Genomic DNA, 25578 nt, shown 5'->3' on the forward strand with positions numbered 1-25578 from the left:
CTATATGTTACATATCATTATTAATAGATAAATGACTTTGTAGCTTGATATATAAAGTTTATTAGGTTTTCTGCACATTTATTTTGCTAAAAGAGCCATACATATCATTACTAATAGATAAATGACTTTGTAGCTTGATATATAAAGTTTATTAGGTTTTCTGCACATTTATTTTGCTAAAAGAGCCATACATATCATTACTAATAGATAAATGACTTTGTAGCTTGATATATAAAGATTATTAGGTTTTCTGCACATTTTTTTGCTAAAAGAGCCAAAAAAAAGTAATGTTGTGTTAAACAGAGGGGGGAAGATACCAGAGGAACAGTAAAACTCTGAGACAGAATAAGATGGCATCTATACACAGAAAACCCATTAATTAACTTGTTTAACACACTATTTCTCTCCTTTCTTCCCTCAATAAGACCGTTTTAAGCTTGTAGAAGTATGAATAATGATGTCTCCTCATGTATTAGGACATCGCTGATAACTTCTCTTCAGACATTGCGATATCATTGATAAGTTCTGCTCACATCTCAAAGCCTTCATATGAAAATTAAGGATCAATGAGTTGGTTGGTATAGGTAAATAGAAGCACAATGAATATGCAGATACATCTCAGAGTAGAATAGAAAGTCTAAAAACTGCTACAGACCAGAACTCACATTGTCAAACCTCAGCTCACCTGGTCAGAATGGGTCAATGTCAGCTCCTATCTTCTGCCATTTGTATTTTTTTCAAAAGATTTGTGATGTAAATCTTAAATCAGTTTTAGTGGAACATGGATTTTTAATCCTAAAGGGTTCTAATTCAAACTAATGTTATATGTTTTTCTTCGGCTGAGTTTAAGAGGCCCTGTATCTGTTATGTATTAGGTATAAAGATAAATTTATATATAACCATACAGTATAGCTGACCTTGGTTAATAGTTATGTAGGAATAAATAACTAATAGAATAATGTTTTGTTCTAGCTGACATACAGTGACCTAGACTTTGAAGAAAATATTATTGTTAATATAAAGTTTTCTACTATTCAGTTGTCTTTCAAGATGTTCAACCAATGTTCATTCTTCCTGCAGCAAATTTTATGGGATGGGAAACATTGCTGATTGTTCTCTTAGAGTACATAAACTATAGTTATACATTATTGATATTTAAAGTATGAGTCCTTGTGGCTTCAGTACTGCTCCAATGACTTAAGAAATTATCTTTTTGGTAGGTGTTTTTATGAAGGAGTATTTATGAGATATCATTAAAATATGGTATGGTATTGCAATGTTTGCATACACATTGATATTTTAGTATTTAATGATATGTGAGGCTTCATCCTCTTAATCAGGCTTTTTAGGTCTGTGAAAATTTTACTTCTTTCAATTATCATATCTTCTACATAAATGTGTTAAGAAGTATTTAAACCAGACTATAAATATTAAGTTTACTGTCTTATTTTCCTCCACAGTGCTTACAAGTTATTTAGTATGTAGATTGTGGCTGCAATTTTTATTTCTACAGATGACCATGAAATGATGTTAGTTGTATCAAGTCCTTACATTGATACTTGCACATATTATTAAGGAATTTTTATTCTTTGAAAAATGTCAGTTCTGCCCCTTTTGCTCTTCAAAGTTTTTGATAGTTTATATTGTGCTCCAGAGTTGGGGTAATTGTAATTGTAATCGTTAATTAGCTGTAATTGATTACAATTGTTCAAGTAATCATTGTAATCATTAATCAGCCAAATATCTGATTACATGTAATTTAATTTAATCAATTACATTTCAAAATACCCTGTAATCCTGATTACTTTTAGATTACTTTCTGATTACAATGAAAAATAATTTAAAACTGTGTTTATGGTCAATAAATGAAACTTTTTGTTATTCATATTTGATAAATATTTAACATGTTAAAATAGTTTTCTTTACTTGAAGAATGTTAGTTGATTTGTATACTTGAAGCTGTTGTAAAAAATAAGCTGTTACAGTATTGAAAAGTCATCATTAGCCTAAGTAAAAGATATATTGTACCTTATATTCACAATTTAAATATGAATATATATATATATTTGGTTATTATAATAGCTGTTATAATTAAGTTATAATTTAATTTAATCCTTAAATTATAATCTTTTGTTAATATTGTGATTTTTGTCAACTTTGAATTGACAGGTAGGACACTAATTAAGGATTGTTTTAATTGCAATTACCAATTGTGTATAGCTGTAGGGCAATATATATGACAAAATTTATCTAATTAGTACAAAATAAATTAAAAGTAAATAAAATAAACAAATTTTGGTATGTTTTTGGACTGGTCATGTAAAATGCAATGATTCTTTTAGTACTTACATGACTTATAATTTGTTTACAATTTGATAAAACATTTCTATTAAATTTTACATAGTTTTAAACTTGTAACTTTATTTTTATCCAAAATTTAACTTTAAATAAGAACCTACACCTTGAAATACATATAGTCTGGAAGAGGTCAGAAGACAAACACCAAACTCTTTATAAACCTCTATCCTGATTTTTCAATTGAAGTTAAAATTGTTCAGGAATCAATGATGATAAATTGTAATGGGCCATAACCAGTGACACAATGTTCATGTATATATGTTGTGTTTTTTTGTGGTTTATTAAATAGACATGATAGATGAAGTTTGAAGTTATTATTTTATAACATATCAAATAAAATTAATTCTTAATGCTATAGATATATTAAACGTTTATTCATTCACATCATTCAAATGTTGTTTTTTTTTCAAATTCATTGTAATCAGATGTAATCATGATTACTTTGCCAATGTAATCATTAATTTAATCAGATACTTTCAGAAATGATGTAATCATTAATTTAATTTAATCGTACAAATGACAAAGTAATTGTAATTTAATCAATTACATTGTAAGTAATCGGACCCATCTCTGTTGTGCTCTTTATGATCTCAACTCCAGAGTAGTTATCATTGTGCTCTTTATGCACTCAAGTCCTGTATAGTTATCATTGTGCTCTTTGTGCACTAAACTCCTGTTTAGTTATCATTTTGCTCTCTTTACACTCAAGTCCTGTTTAGTTATCATTGTGCTGTCTGTGCACTCAACTTCTGTTTAGTTATCATTGTGCTCTTTGTGCACTCAAGTCCTGTTTAGTTATCATTGTGCTCTTTGTGCACTCAAGTCCTGTTTAATTATCATTGTGCTCTTTGTGCACTCAACTCCTGTTTAATTATCATTTTGCTCTTTTTACACTCAAGTCCTGTTTAGTTATCATTGTGCTCTTTGTGCACTCAAGTCCTGTTTAGTTATCATTGTGCTCTTTGTGCACTCAACTCCTGTTTAGTTATCATTGTGCTCTTTGTGCACTCAACTCCTGTTTAGTTATCATTGTGCTGTCTGTGCACTCAACTTCTGTTTAGTTATCATTGTGCTCTTTGTGCACTCAAGTCCTGTTTAGTTATCATTGTGCTCTTTGTGCACTCAAGTCCTGTTTAGTTATCATTGTGCTGTCTGTGCACTCAACTTCTGTTTAGTTATCATTGTGCTCTTTGTGCACTCAAGTCCTGTTTAGTTATCATTGTGCTCTTTGTGCACTCAACTCCTGTTTAGTTATCATTGTGCTCTTTGTGCACTCAACTCCTGTTTAATTATCATTTTGCTCTTTTTACACTCAAGTCCTGTTTAGTTATCATTGTGCTCTTTGTGCACTCAACTCCTGTTTAATTATCATTGTGCTCTTTGCGCACTCAACTCCTATTAAGTTACAATTGTGCTCTTTGTGCACTCAACTCCTGTTAAGTTATCATTGTGCTCTTTGCACAATCAACTCCTACTATCTGCTTCTTCCGATGCTCCTGAAAATTTGCACATTGTATGTAAGAAATTAGTCTGATGATACCCATATAGCAGGTCATATTAGTCCATTGACAAATCTTAGAGTTATGTGCCTTTGAACTTTGAACTTCTTTTATTGTTCAATATGCAGTAAGTAAAAGCAGCCCCTCCTATGTGCATCATCAGATGTTCATGAACTTTGTAATTTGTAAAAGACATTAAGACATTTTATTTCACTAAAGCCCCCACATGGGGTATGTAAGTACAACATTTTCTAACAAACATGAGAGATGCAGATATTGGCAAAATCAAGAGTTATGCCCCTTTGCACATAGACATTTATTAGTATTTATGAATTAACCGGGTCTTATAAAAAGTGTATCAGAAAGTTCTAGTGTTTTTAAGTGCAATAAGAAATGTAATCCTACAATGATTATATAAATTTATTATTCAAAGAAACTGCCTTATTCATAAAATAATTATCTGAGATAGTACAGTGTATAATGTGAAAACATCATCAAAGATCAATGGAATTAATGTTATGTGTAGTTTTTAATTTGCCTTGCACTTAAAATATAACGAATGAAGAAACATGAGAATTATAAGAGATTACAAATGTTTTTATTGATAAAGAAGATTTAAGATATCTAATTAAAAGAAAATAAGAACTAAGACTAAAATAGATGTTGCAAAACTTCTGATTTTAAGTTAAATAATCATGTATTCATACAAGGCTAACAAAAAAAATGATTTCATGTGATAAAGCTTGAAAGTATCCATAAATTCTCCATCCGTGTCTCAATCATATCGCTGTCTTCAAGATGGTAAATCTATACACATAAATAGTCATTTTTTAATCTTCTTAATATGAAGTTATTAGGTTCTTTGGACATTTGTTTATTGATTATGTTTTGCAGATGAAATGAAAATATGAAATATTGTTGATGATTTCATGAATAGACGATTTAGGAATATTAGTTTATGTCATGTATAACTGTAATTAATCATAACTAGATCATATTCACCGTAACTTGATCTTCTTTGCATGGTTAGGTTGATATGTGATAACTTGATGATGAATATTACCAATAATATCAAATCTAGACATGATTAAAGGAGCAGCCATCACACACATATCAATGATAAAAACTGATAGATTGAATTAGCCATGAATATAAACAAGTTGATTTAACCATAAGATCAATTCCTGAGGATAAACAGGACTTCTAATAGTGAATCATTTTGTCTCTTAGAGATTATTTTTTTATTTTTGTTGGTATTATTTTCAGAACTTTTTATTTTTTTTTTATATAAAACATAAGAGTGAGTAAAAGTCAATGTACTTTATGATTGAGGAAAAAATGAACACCAGAAAATTTGAAATACTAAACAATATCACTGAATCATTTCTATGCCAGTATTCTGTTCTATTGTTCTTATACAGTCATGGACGTTGCTTGAACAAGTATGTATTATTCAAAATTACCTATAAAGTTTTGTTTGAAAAGGAGGCTTGTGTAAACTAACATAGTCTACAACCTCCTACATTCTCGCTAGTTCTTACACAAACACTTAGATGATACTTTTAAGTGACATGTCTATGTTAAAGTAATTAAGATCTTAGAAGTAGATGTGACACTGGATACCGTGTGATTAGAAAGCCAATAGTGGGAGTTTGGAGGAATCATTGATACAGACATGAAAGTAAATAAACTTCTTTAATGGAGTGTATGGACATCAAAAGCTATCTGACAATGTACTTTAGTTTGTTAGACATAGCTTAATAAATGAAACTACTGCTTTTTGATGTGGTGATCTGACATTAGCTCAGTTTGATTAAGATAACTTTGGTTCATGTATTATCATTAGGAAATATCTGGGGATTGCATTACTTGAATTATGTCTCTCTCTCACATATGCAGAGATGTATATTGTTTTTCTCCTATCCATTCACATGTATCGGTCACAAAAGTGTAAATTATGCTTAATTTTTATACGACCGCAAAAATTGAAAATTTTTTGGTCGTATATTGGTATGATGTTGGCGTCGACGTCATCATCGTCGTCCGAATACTTTTAGTTTTTGCGCTCTAACTTTAGTAAAAGTGAAAAGAAATCTATGAAATTTTAACACAAGGTTTATGACCACAAAAGGAAGATTGGGATTGATTTTGGGAGTTTTGGTCCCAACATTTTAGGAATTAGGGGCCAAAAAGGGCCCAAATAAGCATTTTCTTGTTTTTCGCACTATAACTTTAGTTTAAGCGAATAGAAATCTATGAAATTTTGACACAAGGTTTATGACCACAAAAGGAAGGTTGGGATTGATTTTGGGAGTTTTGGTTCCAACAGTTTAGGAATTAGGGGCCAAAAAGGTCCCAAATAAGCATTATTCTTGGTTTTCGCATAATAACTTTAGTATAAGTAAAAAGAAATCAATGAAATTTAAACACAAGGTTTATGACCACAAAAGGAAGGTTGGGATTGATTTTGGGATTTGAGGTCCCAACAGTTTAGGAATTAGGTGCCAAAAAGGGGCCCAAATAAGCATTATTCTTGGTTTTCGCACCATAACTTTAGTTTGATTTCATCAAAAATTTAATAATTGGGGTTCTTTGATATGCCAAATCTAACTGTGTATGTAGATTCTTAATTTTTGGTCCTGTTTTCAAATTGGTCTACATGGTCCAAAGGGTCAAAAATTAAACTAAGTTTGATTTTAACAAAAATTGAATTCTTGGGCTTTTTTTATATGCTGAATCTAAACATGTACTTAGATTTTTGATTATGGGCCCAGTTTTCAAGTTGATTCAAATCAGGATCCAAAATTATTATATTAAGTATTGTGCAATAGCAAGAAATTTTCAATTGCACAGTATTCAGCAATAACAAGAAATCTTCAATTGCACAGTATTGTGCAAAGCAAGAAATTTTCAATTGCACAGTATTGCGTAATAGCAAGAAATCTTCAATTGCACAGTATTGTGTAATAGCAAATATTTTCAATTACACAGTATTGCGCAATAGCAAGAAATATCTAATTGTACAATATTGTGCAATAGCAAAAAAATTTCATTTGGAGTTATCTTTCTTTGTTCAGAATAATAGTTGAATCAACTTAAATCATTGTTTTATACAATATACAATGTATATTCACTTTTACTACCAACTGATAAATTAAAACAATCTTTACCATTCAGTGATAACAAGCACTTTATTTTACATTTTAATATTTTATGATGTATTTAAATGAGTAGTTATTGTTGCAAACTCCATTAGAAATTGGAAAAAGGGAAAGGGGAATGTGAAAAAAAATTGGGGGGGGGGGGTAAACTTGGTCTCATTTCAGATTTCATAAAAAAAAAAAAAGAAAATTTCTTCAAACATTTTTTTGAGAGGATTAATATTCAACTGCAAAGTGAATTGCTCAAAGGCAAAAAAAATATTTGAAGTTCATTAGACCACATTCATTCTGTGTCAGAAACCTATGCTGTGTCAGCTATTTAATCACAATTCAAATTTAGAGCTGAATCCAGCTTGAATGTTGTGTCCATACTTGCCCCAACCGTTCAGGGTTCAACCTCTGCGGTCGTATAAAGCTGTGCCCTGCAGAGCAGCTGGTTTCCTATAGTTTACATAAGAGTTGTACTTGATACTTCATTCATATATTTTTATGTCCTATTTATGTTTTCTGGTCTGTGTCCTTTCTTTCGTACCTGTGTTTGTCAGTTTGTCCCGCTTCAGGTTAAAGCTTTTGGTTGAGGTAGTTTTTGATGAAATTGAAGTCCAATCAACTTGAAACTTAGTAAACATGTTCCCTATGATATAATCTTTCTAATTTAATGCCAAAATAGAGAGTACACCCTTTTTCATGGTCCACTGAACATAGAAAATGATAGTGAGGATGAGGTATCTGTGTACTAGGGACACATTCTTGTTTAGTTGTGTAACTCCATATTTTGTTTTGATCTTGAATAAATGTTTTTTTCTGATAACAAAAGAGATTTGTTAACTTTGCATCACAGTTTCACTCAATTTGTGAGCATTGTATGGCAGGTGCACTCAATTTTTAAGGGTTGAATGGCAGTTGCACTCAATTTGTGAACTTTGAATGGCAGTTGCACTCAATTTGTGAGCATTGTATGGCAGTTGCACTCAATTAATGTGCTTTGAATAGAAGGTGCACTCAATTTGTGAGTGAAATATTGTATTTGCACTCAATTCAGGAGTGCACACAATTTGTGAGCTTTTAATGGAAATTGCACTTAATTTGTGAGAGTACTATTTCAGGTGCACCCAGCTTGTGAGCTTTGTATGACCACAGTCATTTACTACCATTAAGCCACCACAAACCAGTCAATAAGTCAAACATGTATTTACAGAATTAATTGATTGGAATTTTTATTTTGATTCTTGAAATAAAAGTTGTTTACATAATGAGCTTTTCTTGCTATGATATGATTCATAAAGATTTTGAAGCAGTTTGCTCATTTGATGCAGATAAAAAAAAATGAATTTGTTCTGTAATGTAGAAAGTGATGTTTATTAATGATACCATAAAATCTTACATGGTTCATTTAGTTAACAGCTATTATTAGTATCCACTGATATTAAATTGGTATGATTTTTTTCTGTTTTACAATGTTTAAACAAGACAATTTTCATATTAAATTACATTAAAAATTCAAATAATATGCATACAATATAAAAGCAAATCAATATCAGGTAAAATTATAGTTACACTTTTTTTTTTTATAATTATTGAAACAGAGATATTATCCGCTAGGATCTACATGATGGAATATTTACAGATATAAATGGCATAACTTTCTAGATAATGCTGTATCAAGGGAGCTGTAAAATTCAGTTTTTTGCCTGTGGCATGACAAGTACTATTTGTGTTGCTGTGCATGTCTCACCCTGGTACATTTTAATCAGACTAATACCTAATAGGATTGCTAAATAAATAGCATGCACACTATTTTCTGTAAAATTATGGCTAAAATGACATGAAATATAGTCATTATTTGTTTTAAGATACATTGTGATCAAATTAGATATTTTGTAAATTTTTCCGCATTATTTTAAAGGCTATTGCATGTAAACTAGTGGGAAAGATGTCGCACTATGATTAATGAAATTTAAACTTTTAATTTATCTAGTTGTGATCTACGTTGAAACATTAAACAAAACTGTATACCAACTTACAACGTAGAAACTTCATCTATAAGTTCATCTACTCTGCCTACTGCTCAAAATATCTTTAATTTTATAAAATAACTTGCTAGCTAGTTCATTAGTCTAATGTAAACCATTTTCTAGTATTTCAAAGGAGGACAATCCCAGGTCTATTGAAACAGAGGACTTTAAAAATTGTCTTTAATCTGTAATGGTTAATGAAAAAAGCTAACCTTCAACAAGGTGAAACTACCACCTGAATCTGTCACTGTTTCTTATCAACATACAATGGGGGAGCACATTAATGACAATCACATAGATTGATTTTGTTGACAATTTAGAACAACTTGTTGGCCTGATTTTAATGCCGTTTTATGAATTTATATATTCAATGGCAAGACATTTTACTGCAGAAGAATAGCTTGTTTACTGCCATGTAATTGCAAAACAAATTTGCAATTTTCAGAGATGTTACATTTCTTTGATAATGTTCTTTTTGATAAGATCAGTTGGGTCAAATCTTCTGATATACAATGAAACTGATGACTAGGATTGTAATACTCCTGCAATGGCTTGTTTATAGAAAGATAAAAGTTCTTTGCACTGAAATAAACAACTATAACTGAAATAATACCTACATATACAAAATAATATACACTCAATAGAATAATCATTTAATAAACAACATGCAATTTGTAAAAAAGAAAGAAAGACGAAAAAAAACAGGATTAAAAATTGAAAAATGAAGATAAATGACAAAGAATCCTTATAACTTTTTCTTTAAAAAAAAAGTTTTATTACAAAACTTGATGAAAATTAAGATTGGTTTATGAACAACTTCCTGCTTAAAACTGCATTTATCATAGCAGAACAGGAAGAGTCCAGTTCAGTAAATATCAACAGTTTTAAAACCCCCTGAGACAATACAGATACATTTATTTAGGTTTTATTTAGTGACATAATAACCAAAAATGTCTTTTTTTTCAGGATTGTGCTATTCTTCAGATACTGTCAGCAGTGTTATATGAATGTGTCACCAGGGAAAAACCAGAAGCTATAATGTCCTTGCTGGGACTTAATCAGGTAAAACTGTTACTAACAGTTGAGAAAAAACTTCCAGATATTGTGTAAGATGAAATTGAAATAGATTCCCTTTGAGAGAAGAAAATTTGAATTAAATTTGTTATAAAAATTGAATAGTTGGCAGTGACAATCATTATAACACCTTGGGATATATAAGTCTAAGAACAGTGTAACTTTATTTGTAGGAAGTGAATATCAAATTATTTTTTTTAGACATATATTTCGCCTGTTTTGCCATTTTTTTTCACTTATAGTTGACAAATTTGGTTAATATGTTTCCTATGTATGTTAAAAAGTAGGTTCTTTATAAGAATTCCACATTTTATTCCAATTAGACTTAAAACATGGCTGCCATGAGGAAGAACTTAATTTCAAGTTGCAAATTTTTGTTATTTTGCCAGGAACACTTAACTTGACATATTATTAACTACATAAATATAACATCTTGATGGAAGAGAATTTTGTTCAATATTTCCCAAAATGATTAAAAAATAAAGAAATGAGTCCATCTTTATCTACACGCTACTAAAGACACCTTGGTTGTTCCAGGGATATCTGACTGTATAAGTAAGATTATCCCTTTAGTTTCAAATGTGTCTAGTTGATTTTTCATTATCGGAACCCTGAGCTTGAAGGTATGTCATGAATCAAAGTAGTATTCCCCATGTTTTATCAAAAATGGAAATTAAGTATGTCATACAGCATAAATCTGCCAACTCAACTGAATTGAACTGGAACCATCTTTTTTTTTATAATTGATTACTTGTCAAGAGCTGTGTAAAAGTTGGTAAGTAATTGAAACAATTTCATTCTAGTTCAATGTCATCGTTTTTGTTGTCTCGCCTTGATGGAGTCAAAAAGCAAGACATAGGTATGCTGTTTCCAGTGGCGGCTGTGGGGATGACAGCAACGGCGTCAACAATGTATTAGTTTGTGATTAGGTCTAGTTTATGGTAAACCACAAGTGGTAGGTCAATCATATTTGGTATGCAGTTGAATAAGCATTGGCACACCTCATTTCCATGGAAATTATTTGGCCTTTACCCTCAGTCATGGTCTATTAACTTTGAAATTTTGCTTATTTTACATGTATTAGTTTGTGAGTAGGTCAGTTTATGGGGAACCACAAGTGGTAGGTCAATGATATTTGGTATGCAGTTGTATAAGTATTGGCATATCTCATTTCCATGGAGATAATTTGGCTCTGCCGCCTTAGTGATGGTCTATTGATTTTGAAACTTTTTCTTATTTTACATGTATTAGTTTGTATTTACATAAGTTTAAGATAAACTGGTAATTTTCAGTCAATGATATTAGGTATGCAAATTTATAGGCATTTGCAAATATTGTTTCCAATAGCCTTTGTTTAGCTTAATTGACTGTAGTGTTTTGGTAATTGTTGAAGGTCATATAATGACCTTTAATTGTTCAGTTCACGTCTTTCTCATTTGGTCTCTAAAAGATATCTGTCTTATTGGCAATGATATATCATTTTCTAATTCTCTTTTTAAATTAAATACAGAAAACGATACATTTGTTCTCAAGGCTTGTTGATTTATTTATTTAATTAAGATTCTAGAAAAAGAAAACTTTGTCTGTAGAGCAGATGGTGTTACATTTATTTAATTTATTTTAGATTTTAGAAAAGCCAGATTTTGATTTGAAGTCTGAGGGTGTAACACAACTGAAGCTTGCTCTAGCATACTATAGGAGTAACCATCAGATACTCAATCAGGATGTAGACCACACAAATCAGCTGTTAAAGATGGAGTTTCTGTTGTCTCTAAAAGCCAAACTAGAAAATGTTCTTGACAAATGGCAATCAGGTTAGATATTGTTAATGCAATATTCATCTTTAAAATTCTTTCAGATAAACTAGAAAATGTTCTTGACAAATATCAAACAGGTTACCCTACTAAAAATGGTCAGTGAAATTCCACTGGAATCCCATAAAAATCCCACTTGGTAATTCTGTTTGAATTCCACTGGTTTCCACTGGACAATTTTGTCTGGATTTTCAAAAGATTCCAATGGGAATTCCAGTGGAATCTCAGTGATTTCTCAGTGATATTTTTTAATCCCACTGGGATTCAATGAAATCCCAGTGGAATTTCTGGGCAATTTCCACTGGGATTTCAATGAATTCCAGTGGGATTGCAGTGCAATTTGTAAGATGATTGTTTAAGCAAGCAGATTATATATTGTTAATGCAATATTCATCTTTAAAATTCTATCATATAAAGTTTGTAAGGGAAAGTAAAATGACTCTGACAGGGAAATCAATTAACTACCATATAACAAGTAGGTGTGAAATGAAAATTTGATTATTTTTCTAAAACACTAAAAGATATTAACACTAAATCTATTATTGTTTCCTTCCTGCTCAGAAATAATTATGACAAGCAATTACTTCTATAGAACCATCATACCTCACCTATAAATTTGCAAGTTTTTTTTCTAATAACGCTTGAAATTATTTTAATCTTTTTATCTTTCGCCTATGATGCAAAAACAACTTATATTGCACTTACAGTATTAAAGTTATACATTTGTATGGATTTTCTTTGGGCTAAGTACAAGTAATCTTTATAGATATTTATTTATGTTAGGCTTCATACAATTACAATGGCTAATTATGAGTAATAATGATTAAATAAGTCTGTCTCCATTAGGTGGTGTGTACTCTTCTATGATAGATTTATGTTGTGATTTTGGACGTTAACTCCCAAGTACCTTGGTTCTATAAATTTTACGTTAATTAAGATTTCGTGATTGTGTAATAATCGTTATTAAAACTCCCGTATTTTGTTTATTTTATGATTTCTTCGAAGCTTAATTGTCTTTGCTATTGATATTTTTTTATTTGATAAAGTGTCGTTTGATATTTATGATCACTGTTCCTAGCAAAGGGAAAAAAAACATCTTTTAATTGCAACAAGTATCATTTGCCAGAGAAAAAATGAATGTTTATTTGCGATATAGAATGTTGATAAATTATATTGCATGATAATTATGACTTTATAAAACAGTTGATCTTTGAAGCGTGTCAGAAATCAAATGAATCGTATGATTATATTTGTATTATGTAAGAAGTAATTGATTACTGTAAGATCGTATGTCTAAATGCATCAGTAGGAATAGTCACTGGGGTTAAGGAGCCATGATAATTGTTGTCTGGCATGGCCCAACACAGTCATCGTGTAAATAACAAGAAATGATTACTATAACTAACGTCATACAATTTCATAAAGTAATTGTGTATCGTTTTTATGATTAGGAAATGTATACTGGACGGATAAATTTAATATCGTAAATTGATGTTCAACAAACGACTAGGTTATATAATCTACATCAAGTAAAGACTATTTGTCACGTTCCAAAAGAAATGATAAAAGAAATAAATACTCTCTCATTTCTACCTCTGCAGATGTCAAATTTGTATAATGAAACAAGTATTTGAAATTGATCTTGTAGACAGATTTGTTTTCTCACTTTAATATAGATGTCTTGGAATTACTAAAAAGCTTCAACAAATTAATATGAGATTAAGAAAACAGTTGAATTTGCTGTGGCCAAGGTCCTTTTAATCAGTATTAAGCCGTCACCTACCTTATTGTCAGTTCATCTGTACAAAACAATAGCTTTCTGCATGAAATCTTGAATTTCCCTTGCTTAATTAAAGACCTCATTGAAACAAAATTAATTCCAATAGAAGATATAGTGAAGGGAAGAAGCCTTTTGAATTAGTGGTCAATATGGTAAAGTGCTTAATATATTTAAAGGAGTAAGTTCGGTAAGGGCCATATTTGGCCCCGATTATAAAGTTCAATGTTACAAGACAAAACATGTTTAGAGTTGACTTAAAGGCATGTTAGAAAGTTGAATAGAACTATTATGTAAAAGTTCAATCCTAACACGTTGATTTTTATTTACATCCCTAAAAGGTCAAGAGATTTTGGTGAAATTTGACAAAATTGGCTGGATTTCAACCAAAAATTTGAAAACAACACGTTTAATAATTTCTTGCATCCTAAGTGCTTTTCTGGATTTACCTTCATCAGAAACGCTTAAAATCAAACATTTGAAATCCAAAGATGTATAAGTACCGAAACCGTTGAAGAGCTATATGTCAAAAATACCTAAAATAAATAGCCAAATTCATCTAAAGCCAACTTTGCCTGAGGGAGTTGAAACCTTAGTTTCTTTAAAAAAAATTTCAAAATTTATAAACGGACAATTATAGTAAAGTTTGTTAAATCATGTCAGAACCGATGATTTTTTTTGTTGGAAATCAATATGAGTATCAATGTGACCTCATATTAAAATGCAGGAACGTAAATTTTCAACAAAATGGCTTATTTCCTATCTAGTCACTGTATTGACTACAATTTTGTGATATTGGTCAATAAATTCTAATTTGAAATTTGCCCTTAAAACAGTGGCCATTTTAGGACCTTACCAAACCTACACCTTTACAAAAAGGCTTTTTGAATTTTGTGATTTCTTCACTTATTGAACAGAAACAATTACCAATGAAAAATTTTAAAAAAATAAAGAAGCCTATAGTTATTGGGTCGATAGGTCAAAGTTCAAAGTCAATGTTAAGTATGAGGTTATTTCTTAACATTTTATGAATTATTTTTTATTTTCTTTTACAAGGGCTTAAATGCTGCATGTTTGAAAGTTCTTAACCCTTACCATGGAGGGGTCGTAGTTATTATTATTGAAATATGCATAGGAAACAACTACTTCCGTCTGCAGGTCCAGTTAAGTCCAAAATCCAGAAAAAGCAAGAAATTTGATTTTTTTTGTCAAAATGACCTTCTTTAGACTGCTGGATCAAGATTAGTTTCACTCTGACTTATAAACTGTTGTTGTAAATGTAATCACTGTGGTCCAATCCACATGCAGACTACAGATGGATACATCTATCAGCATCCCTCGGTCTTTCCAGGTCAAGAAAGGGACAAAAATCGTCAAAAATGACTCTTTTTGCACTAGATGACCACCTTTTGTATTAAATTATTGCTGTTAGTTTTCTCGATTGCATTGTTTCATATTTTTCATGTCAGGGCCTTTTATAGCCAACTATACAGTATGTGTTTTGCTCATTGTTAAAGGCCTTTTGTTTTCCAATAATTGCTTACATCCACTTTATTTGAACTTTGTTGTATACATGTTCTTATTTACAAAAAGGTATAAAATGCAAAAAGATCTAAAGAAATTGTCTAGTTTTATAGTTATGGATTACTGCGAGTATACATCTATCAAATTTTGCAGAAAATATGTATTTTTGATGAAGACCTAGTGAAATATATAGGTTTATTTTTTTTTAAATGAAGGCAAAGTGACAATAGATATTGTTTTGACAATGAAGGATATTGATTTCAGATTCATATAGTTAATAAATATAGATTTTTAGTACTTTCTGCACTAAATATTTATAACTTTAATCTTAATAAACAACTTTATTATAAATTTCCCAGCTATTCATATTTTCAAAATTGCAAATGGAGCAGAAGTATTTTATAGCAGTCAGCTTTGGGGAAATTAGGAATTATCTGTAAATCAAAATGTTATATAATATTCTGATAAATATTTTCAGTAAACCGTTAGGTATTTTATTGTATCTTTAATGAACCATTTTTATATAATACCTAATCACATGAAACTTTATTATTACTTTGTGATGCAGTTTATTGCATGTTTTCGATTTAATAATAAATAGAGATAGCAGATGACTTAAACTAATATCTTTTTTTTATAACTAAAATGCCTGATAAAAGGACTAGTAATTAAGTTATAAGCTACAAAGAATCAGCTATTTTAAAGTTGGACTAAAGAGGGAATTGATGAACGTTATTTCTTGTTGTTGTACTTTTTAATTACACTGGTTACCGTGGTTTTATGTGCAGATAGGAAATGGATGATTTCCCTGGAAAATAATTGGTTTTTCTATCTTCAAATATTTGAAAAGTTGATCGATTTAAATTTGTATCTATTAATTTTATTTGTAATGCCTTCCCTGTTTATTTATTTTTAGAATGAAATGTTAACTTGGTAAATTGGGAAGAAACGTGTTCTCATTATAGCATGTTATATTATTATGAGACCAGGGAAGAATACTCCCCTGGAAATCAAATAATTGAGTAAAAGAATGTCATATGTCAGTACCTATGTCAGCATGTTATATAAGGGTCCTGTACTTTTATTGTATCACATGGTATACCAGGTGTTACTCTTAGACTCGTTTGATAGATGAATCGTCCAATTTCTTGACGTTTCTCTTATTCTTTGACATGGCATCATTAATTGTGATTACTTGAAGTTATTTCTTCTTTGTTTGTCATTTATACAAAAGAAAAAATGTAAGGCCTAGTTAAACTTATTAATTGGCCATTTTCCAATTTTTGAAATAGCAATGCTTCATTGTGTTTGAGTTTGGTAATTGGTAAAGAAACAGTTTTGCTTTATAATTGTTTAAAGTTCATTGTTCTCTATAATTGTAATAAAAATACAATTAAATAGCACTTCCAAAACTAATCGAAGAAGAGTGATAAAAACTAATCAAAATCTTCAGCTGAATTATTAGAATATTTCTTTACTCCACTACTACTATTAATTCAGAAACTATTGCGAGCATTTATTATTGTGATTTTGTTATTTTAGACTAAAATGCAATTTGAATTTTTGCAATATTGAGAAAAATCCTGTTCAATATATAAAATTTCAAAATGGGAGTTAAATTATTCCAATTATAATTCTGTCGCATTTTTCGCAATAATAAAAACATTACGATTATTTCTTCACTCCAGTTACTATTTTTTCAAATATTTTTCAGATCACATGGAATTGCTGGTTAAATATTTACAAGGAGAAGTTTTAAAAGGTTATGAACTTTTACAGTTGACCCCATATCTGACCTGGTTTGATATTCCAACCCCAACAAATATCTCAAATATAATCGTAGAAGGTGAGTACAAACATTACAACCAATACAAGCTTAATCGGAGCTCACTGGCTCAAAAGACAAGGATACATTTCTGTCAAAATTTGTCCATTGTCTCAGTATTTTCCCTTTGGCGATTCTTTGTTAACTTTTTTGAATATAATAGATAATGGAAACTGGGAATGTGTCAAAGAGCTTACAACTAGACCAAAGAGCTAAAACAGCCTAAGGCCACCAATAGGTCTTTAAAGAAAATCCCCTAAACAATTATGTATACCATATTAGTTCAAAAGAAGGATAAAAATAGTCAGTGTATCCATCTGGTTTTGTTGGCACTTTCATGGGTACAATTCTTGCTATAAAACTTATACTATAGCTTAATATCACCTATATTTTTGATAAGTTCTGTAATGGGTGCCTTTTACTTTTTTAAAAAGATTTATGCCCCTTGAAAATATTAAATTTATGGAAAATGACCTTGTCAGCCCTCTCACTAGTACAATTATTGCCCGATTTTTATAAAACTTATACTATACCTTAAGATCATCAATATCTTGGACAAGTTCTATAATGGTGGTCAATCACTTTTTATACCCCATGCAACGAAGCTGAATTTCATGAAACCTTTTTAGATAATTAGGACATACTATGGAGATGTGCATATCGACAGGAAATTATGATTCAATTTTTTTTCTTACAGTAATTTTATTTCTCCAGTGACAATGTAGGGACTTGGGGTATGTGAGTGCGCTCACTAAGGTTCTTTAATTTAAGATGTATGCCCCTTGAAAATATAAAATCTATGGAAAATGACCTTGTCAGCCCTCACACAGTTAAATTCTTGCCATAAAACTTATACTATAGGTTAATAATAGCGCTATCTCGGACAAATTTTATTTAGGTGGACAATAGTCTTTTTCAAGTTTTTTTAGTTAGTTACTGCCCCTGGATAGATAAAATATCTGCAGAGCAGGGGACAATGCAAATTTATGAGTTTATTAGGAATGTTATAAGGCATGCCCTCATATGATGGTTAGCCAGGCTCAGGTGTATCCTTGGGCCAAAATTTTGAAGGAATGCTCATTTTGAATTAAGCAAAATGGGGTTGACCTTAAGTACTCCTGAATGTATTCCAAAAATGTTGGTTAAAAACCATGATTTCATTCATGCTTATTTCAAAAAATATTATGCATGTTGATTTTATAAAATCAATCAAGTTTGTCTTAATAGTTTAAAATTTCTAATTCATTTGTCCTTCAATTTATGTGATGCCCCAAAATGAAACATCCTAAACATATTTTTTTTTTCTCTTTAGTCCTTTAGGTTTAGTTACTGTATCTTCAAATCATATGTTATTAATATTGAAAAACCATTGCAAATCATCTCAAAATCAATGAAGAGATTCCAACTTGGTTTGTAAGTTTGAAGTTACAAAATCTGATATAAAGTGACATTTAACTGAACTGTAATCATTCAACATGAACCAACACCCACCCTATAATACCTACACATAAATAAAAAATCACAATCAACCAAATAAAATATAACTTATCATGTGATCAACAATTAAACCAATAGAGCAGAATGCCTGATAAAAATATTTATTATTTAACAGTAATCAAAATTCTGTCAAATTGATAGCAAATTGTTGTTTTATGGCTGTAACTAGTGGAATGAACACACATTGTAATTACAAGTCAATCCAGCTTTACTGGATATGTTTTTGTTTTTTCCTAACAACTTTTCGCTTTACATTATGATGACTTGTGTGATAAAACATTTCAATGAAATAGCTCTTTATATCATTAAAACCAGAAAATGATAAAATAATAAAGTTCCAGAAACACAGTTTATTTTTTTGTTATTGAATTTATGCTAAAAAATTATGTAAGGAAATGTATTAATTATTGTATTTGTCTGCTATATGATTTTTCCATATCTAACTATTCATATTTAATTAAATAAACATTATGTTTTCACCCTCTTTTGGGTCCATTTGATTCTCAAAGGTTTGAAGCATGCATGCATATTTGGCACAAACTATTGTCTGATTTATGCATATTTTCAAATTCAATTTAATAAACAGATACAACACATCACAGTAAAAGTCATTGCTTTATGAAGAACAATAAAATGTTCCAATACAATGTGTTCCAATAGAAAAATAAATCAAGACTATGTAATTCCAGCTGGAAAACTCTATAACAGGAACAATATTCAATCATCACAAAAAACAGAATAGATTGTTACGATAACATTATTAAAAATGATTTATAACACAGATTAAAAAAATTCCCTCATAGTTTCTTGCCCAGTAGGAATACTGGAAAAAAATGCTGCATAATATAAATTTATTTGATGATGTACGACCAAAAAAAAAACACTATTATACATCTCTCTCTTTCTTTAATATTTCGATAGATCAAGATGAAAAAAGGGGGGATGCTGAGTACTCAAAAAAAATAAATTAACCCTGGGCTGCGAGATGTTAACATGCTTGTTTGTCTTTGTTCAGTTTCAGTTATTTTGGTTCTTTTTTACCTTGAGATTGATAGCAGATCTTTGGTACATAGTCACTGTCAAATATATTCAAAACTTTAGACTTTTGTTAAGAAAGATGGTAAACTCTGCATTTTAATACAGTGGAGTATTCAAACATTGTATACAATAGAATATTCTAGAATCGTATACAGTTGAACAATCTTACATGTAAACAGCAGAACATGAATGAATTCACATTAAATATGGTTAGAAATAAGAAAACATAACAGATCAAAATAAAAGTAAAATAGATATCATAATGGTATTTTATTTCTAGATGGGATATTCACTTTCTTTAGAGCCTGTTGTTTTAAAAGTTTAATAATATGGGGACGAAGTCCCCTGTACAGTAGAAAATTCAATAAATTTTTTTTTTTAAATCGGGAAATTTTCCTAATTTTTTTATTGTACTAATGAACTCAAAATCGTTCAAAATAAAATGTCGGATCCGGAATGTCGCATTTTGAATTTCCGGCTATGCGCAGAAATCTACTTCCTTTTGCGGTCTTGTTTGCATGAGACTTTGAATAAAATGTATATTTATCAGTCTAAGAAAGGAACTCAATAAAAATTCATTTTTAAAAATTGTTTGTTATAAAAAAAGACATTACCTAATGACAGCGTTTCTTTGTTTACATTGAATATGACGTCATAACGTCACAACTAAATCCCTAACAACAAAACCAAAATCGGAAACGTTACGGTATTTCCGTTTCTCTTTAAAACATGTTTGATTTTTTTTTTAAAACCATACAGACTTCGTCCCCATTTCACAGGTAATGCCTGTCTCATATTAAATCGTAGCTGCATTAATTATGTTTGGTTTTCAATTACATATCACCAGTCGATGGCACAGATTGCAATAAGGTGATGCGATTTCTGTTTATTATGTTTGAACTGTATTAGAAAAAAACAGAAATAGCAAGACTATATACCTTTTGATCAGTCTGTTGATACATAGAGAATATTATATGGCTTTTTCAATATTACATATTTATCAATCTGAGACATCAATATAATCCCAAGAGTTCAACACAAGGGATTATATTGGTTGAGCGTTGATATGATGTGTAGTATAGAAAGAGCCTTTATCATAATATACACTTTATCATATACCTAAAATAGATGTTTTTCAATGTCATGACGTAAAACAGATTAGGGGTTTGATAAAGTGAGTGCAACCATGACTGATATTGATATCATTATATATGGCTGATAGAGAACGATTGCCATTGATTACACATGAAATTTAGTTTTATTTACCAATAAGCATAGAATGAAAATTATTATATTACATCAGTTATGTATTAAAGTGATCTCATATTTTAATCAGTGAGCAATTTATATAACTACAGTGTTAGGTTATATAGGCTATCTGTAAAATCTACTGAAACTTTAAATATATTTTAATACTTGCAGGTTCTCCAACCCTACCAGTATTGTGTTCAAACTTGCCATATTTGTCAGTGTCTACATTAAAGAGAATTCTGACTGCATGGAAGGCTGCTGTGTGATACTATAGTGCTGTATTCATTGTTAACATGGATTTAAAGTAAAAAAAGTTGATAATAACCAATCAAGATTGTATAGAAACGGTTAATGATCTATTGAAACTAATAATGGCAGCAAATTTAAGCATTGAAAAATAAGTATTCCTATCATGCCATCATCACTGAAGTATTACTGAGTTATACCATATGCTTTCATCAGACAGAATGTTCTATTACACTGTATTAACAACTGGTGTTATAAGAGAAACAAAGAAGTGAAAAAGAAGAAGGAAAATTTAGTATATTTATATGAGTTATCAAAACAAAAATGCAAAAAGTTTATCAAATGTTGCATAAATAAATGATGTCAAGAAATTGATGAAACAAATGGTTCTCAAAGTCTAATGTTATATTGAAAAAAACAGACAAGAAATAAAACCATATAAAAACAACATTATTGTATACCTACCTGCAACTGTCAAGATGAAAAACAGTTGTAAAAGAATTCTTGATATAAATTGTTATGCATTATGAAAATTTTATTTTCATTTCTTAGGATTGCATATCTTTTCTTTTTCCATACAAAAAAAATATTATAAAATTATGAGGAAGAAAAAAGAGTTAACAAAAACTGATAAAAGAAAGTAGAAATAACAACAAAATAGCAAATGCAAATAGAAGAAATGAGATTCCAAGATATTGAACAAAGGCAGAGAAATACATGTATTATACTAGGAAAAAACAAAAATTAGATAAAGACTAATTGAAATACTTTACAAAGGAAGAAATATTAAAAAAAAAGGAAATATCAATGATATACTGAACAAGGAGAACTGAAGCTAGAAATTTAAAACAGGATCACAAATTTAGTGAATATATGGAAGAAACAAGCACAATATCATTCAATACCAAAACAAAAAGACAGAAGAAAAAAGGTAAAACTATCCAAAACAGGAAAGAATACTAAAACAGAAAACAGAAAAAAATAGAATAATGAACAAAAAAATATAGAAGCAGTTGTTTTCAAGGTCTAAAGAATTTATCAGATGTGTCACAAGAAGTCCCAACAGGATGAAGTGAGAGATTTGAATTTATTATTGTCAAGCCTATCCTCAGCTGAATGAGAGGGTAATTTGATGCATGTGTCTGTCCGTCTAAAATTTGGTTTTGGGATGTTACTACTTTACAAAATCTGAACAATGTCATGTACCAGAAAATACAGGATACATCCGCTTTTGATGGTTTTGACTTTTACTGTTCAAAAATGAAGTCCCTTAGCTAACTCAAAAGTCCAAGTTTCCTTTGTTACCTGATGATATTTATAATACTGCAAAACTTGTATGTCTTTACTTTATTTTGTATTGCACCTGGGTAACTTCAGTGCTGTTCTATTGCATCTTATTATCAGTTAAGGCAACAGTATTTTACTGATGTTTCTATCTTATTAATCTATGATGAACAAGACAAATCAAGTCTAGTAACTATACAAATCCTTGGATAATTCAAAGGGACAAACACTGCCGAGGGAAAGTCTTGAATTAAAGAGATGAGTCGACCCCATAATTGTCATCTGGTTTGCATGCATTAGCTGCAATGCGAATACACACTCAGTTAATATGACATAGAAATAGGAAACATTCGGTAAAATAAGGAATTAAATTACTTTTGTAAAATCTGAAGAAAATTATAAGCAAGTTTCCTGATTTGTTATTAAATTTCTTTTGTCCAAAGCGCTTTTCGCTATGTATCTTAACAGGTGTACTATAAATGGTTGGGAAAGTACAATAGACATGTACTAGAACATTCTTTTTAACAATTTAAGTAGTAAGTAATACATTAAAAAATTCTTTCTAAGCATGTTTTAAATGTACAACATTGTATGTGTTGATGTTATTTTAGATTACTGTTCAAACCTTTGGTTGAACTCTCACTGACGAAACACAATAAACGTTACACATAAAACTTGTTCACAGAAATGTTAATTACATGTGAAAGAAAAAAAAGTATAACAAAAGTACTGAATTCAAAGACAAATTCCAAAAGGGGAAATCCATAAATCAAACAATATTAATCAATGGAACAAGTGAAAACATGCCGTACTCCAAACTTGGAACAGGCATCGTTCAAAGAAATGGTGAGTTAAATATAGGCAATAAAAAAACGTTATTTTTTATAGCTCACTGAACCCACAACTTGTATGTTTTTTTTTAAAGTATACATAACTTATTTAAGGTGGTACCCAACAATTTAACTAAAATTAATTTGGCTCGTTTAATTTTCTTAAAATTTTGACAAAGTATTTACTTTGACCCTTTTACAAAAATATAAAAATTTCAAAAAATTTGACCCAACCGTTCAGAAAAATTACACTGGTTATGTAGCAGTTTGACAAACACTTATTTTGATCATTGAGAAGCTTGATATTCCCTTAACAACACAACGTAATTAAAACGTTTAGCTGATTTTAGAGTTACCTCCCTGTAGTGTTAGGTACCACCTTAATTCAATCTTTGCCTTACTATAAAGAACATGACAGAGGTATTGCAGAATCACTTCTTGTTTTAACTATTGACTGAACACACGAATGATATAGCATTCGTAACTCTTGATTTTTAAAATCATTGTACATAGCGAGCAGCAACTATCTGTTGAAAACTGGGAAATTCCAATGGATTCTTAATTCTATTTTGCATGCCAAGTTCTGGCATGGAATATAAATATATAAGGAGTTTATCTGTATCTGACGCATTAACTGTTCTTTCTTTAATTTATTTTTTCGCTCATTTTCTTCTATCTTGTTAAGATCTGTTAAGTAAATGACGAAAAAAGGTAGATCTTTCTTATCCCATGAAAATATAAATGTATAAAACTAAAGCATACAAAAAAAAGAGTAAAATCACAAAAATACTAAACTCTGAGAAAAATTTAAAACGGAAATTCCCTAATCAAATGGCAACTTTAGCCATGACCACCACTTAACGATTTGTTGTTTTATCATCTGCCATCTGTAGCATTATTCAAGTCGTTTCCAAAAGCGTTTTACCAACTTTGAAATATTTCCCTTGGGACATTCCTCTCAAAAGCACCGTGCTAGTTATTTGAGATGAAATCGGCTTTAATGTTTGGCCTTAAAACTCTTTGTGCCCGTTTCTTATTGAACACAAGGACATCATTTTAAAAGTCTAAACGAAACTGTCAATAGAAATTAAGTCCAATCTGACCTTTTTAAGATCAAGGTTTTTCTCCATCTAATGAATCTAAATCCCATATGGTTTTTCTTCTCCTCGTATTATGCTTAAGAAATCGGATTAGAAAGACATAATTCTGAGAAAAGTTGAAAGCACCAGTGACTTGTAGTTATTGGTATCCATAAAATGGTGATTAATTGGTAAGTAATAATTTTTTTTATGTGCTATACAAGAAAGGTCATGTCGAGAGTTACCATGCAGAAATGTTTACATGTTCATTTCAGTAATAGATATTAAAGAAACTGTAGGCAGTAATTATGAAGAGTGTCTGTGCTTAAACGACGTCAAATGGTACCTCATCCCACACAAGGTAATATAAGCCGTTGTTTTCTTATTGATAAGAATTCGTGTTTTACAGCTTGTAGACCTCGAACGCCATAGTTCCAGTGATGAATAGTTAATTGGTCAAATTTCTTTTTCTATGTCTGATATCAGGTACGATAAGCAATTGGTTAATTAGATTAGTGTACGGAAACTCCTTTATTAAATGGCACAATCAAAAGCTCAAACGCATATACTTGGTATGAGATTAACAATAGAGTGGTTAGTAAAAAGTAAAATCACAAATAATACTGAACTCAGAGGAAAATTCAAAACGGAAAGTCCTTAATCAAATGGAAAAAAATCTCAAACACACCCAACGAATGAATAACAACTGTCATACTTGCATTGGTAGAGGCATTATCTATGTAGAAAATGGTTGATAAAACCTGGTTTTAAAGCTAGTCAAACCTCTCACTTGTATGACAGTCACATAAAATTCCATTAAATTGACAACGATGTATGAACAAAACAAACAGACATAATAGGTAAATAAAGGCAACAGTAGTTTTCCGCTGTTCGAAAGTCATAGATCGATTGAGAGAAAACAAATCCGGGTTACAAACTAAAACTTAGGGAAACACATCAAATATAAGAGGAAAACAATGAAACAACAGAAACACTAAAGTGCAACTAAAAAAACCAAACGATAATGCAACACACACAGAAATGAACCATAAGACAACAATTGCCATTTTCATGACTTGGTCCTGGACATTTTAAGAAAAAATGGTGGTTTTGTGAAATGGCAACATTACATGACAGGACTTCAATACAAATAATTTCAGGACAGAGAAATACACAAATTAACAATACAATTATAGAACATTACGACATGCTAGTAGGCTTATAATTTAATACGCCAGACGTGTATTTCGTCTACATAAGAATAAATATGTTAAAAATAGAGGTACAGCAGTCAACATTGTAATAT

The 25578-nt window shown here is 30.2% G+C and overlaps 1 protein-coding gene across 1 annotated transcript in view; it reads left to right on the top strand.

The window, feature by feature from the left end:
* Window positions 1-21463, top strand: part of LOC143068314 (anaphase-promoting complex subunit 1-like) — an 82435-nt gene extending 60972 nt beyond the window's left edge. The window contains exons 51-54 of the mRNA XM_076242257.1: window positions 10000-10095; window positions 11732-11921; window positions 16937-17068; window positions 21005-21463. Of these exons, the coding sequence (XP_076098372.1) occupies window positions 10000-10095; window positions 11732-11921; window positions 16937-17068; window positions 21005-21099 (513 nt within the window). The 3' untranslated portion in view covers window positions 21100-21463. The remainder of the gene's footprint in view (window positions 1-9999; window positions 10096-11731; window positions 11922-16936; window positions 17069-21004) is intronic.
* Window positions 21464-25578: the final 4115 nt, after the last annotated feature.

Source organism: Mytilus galloprovincialis, chromosome 3 (genome assembly GCF_965363235.1).
Source record: "Mytilus galloprovincialis chromosome 3, xbMytGall1.hap1.1, whole genome shotgun sequence".
NCBI classification, from domain to species: Eukaryota; Metazoa; Mollusca; class Bivalvia; order Mytilida; family Mytilidae; genus Mytilus; species Mytilus galloprovincialis.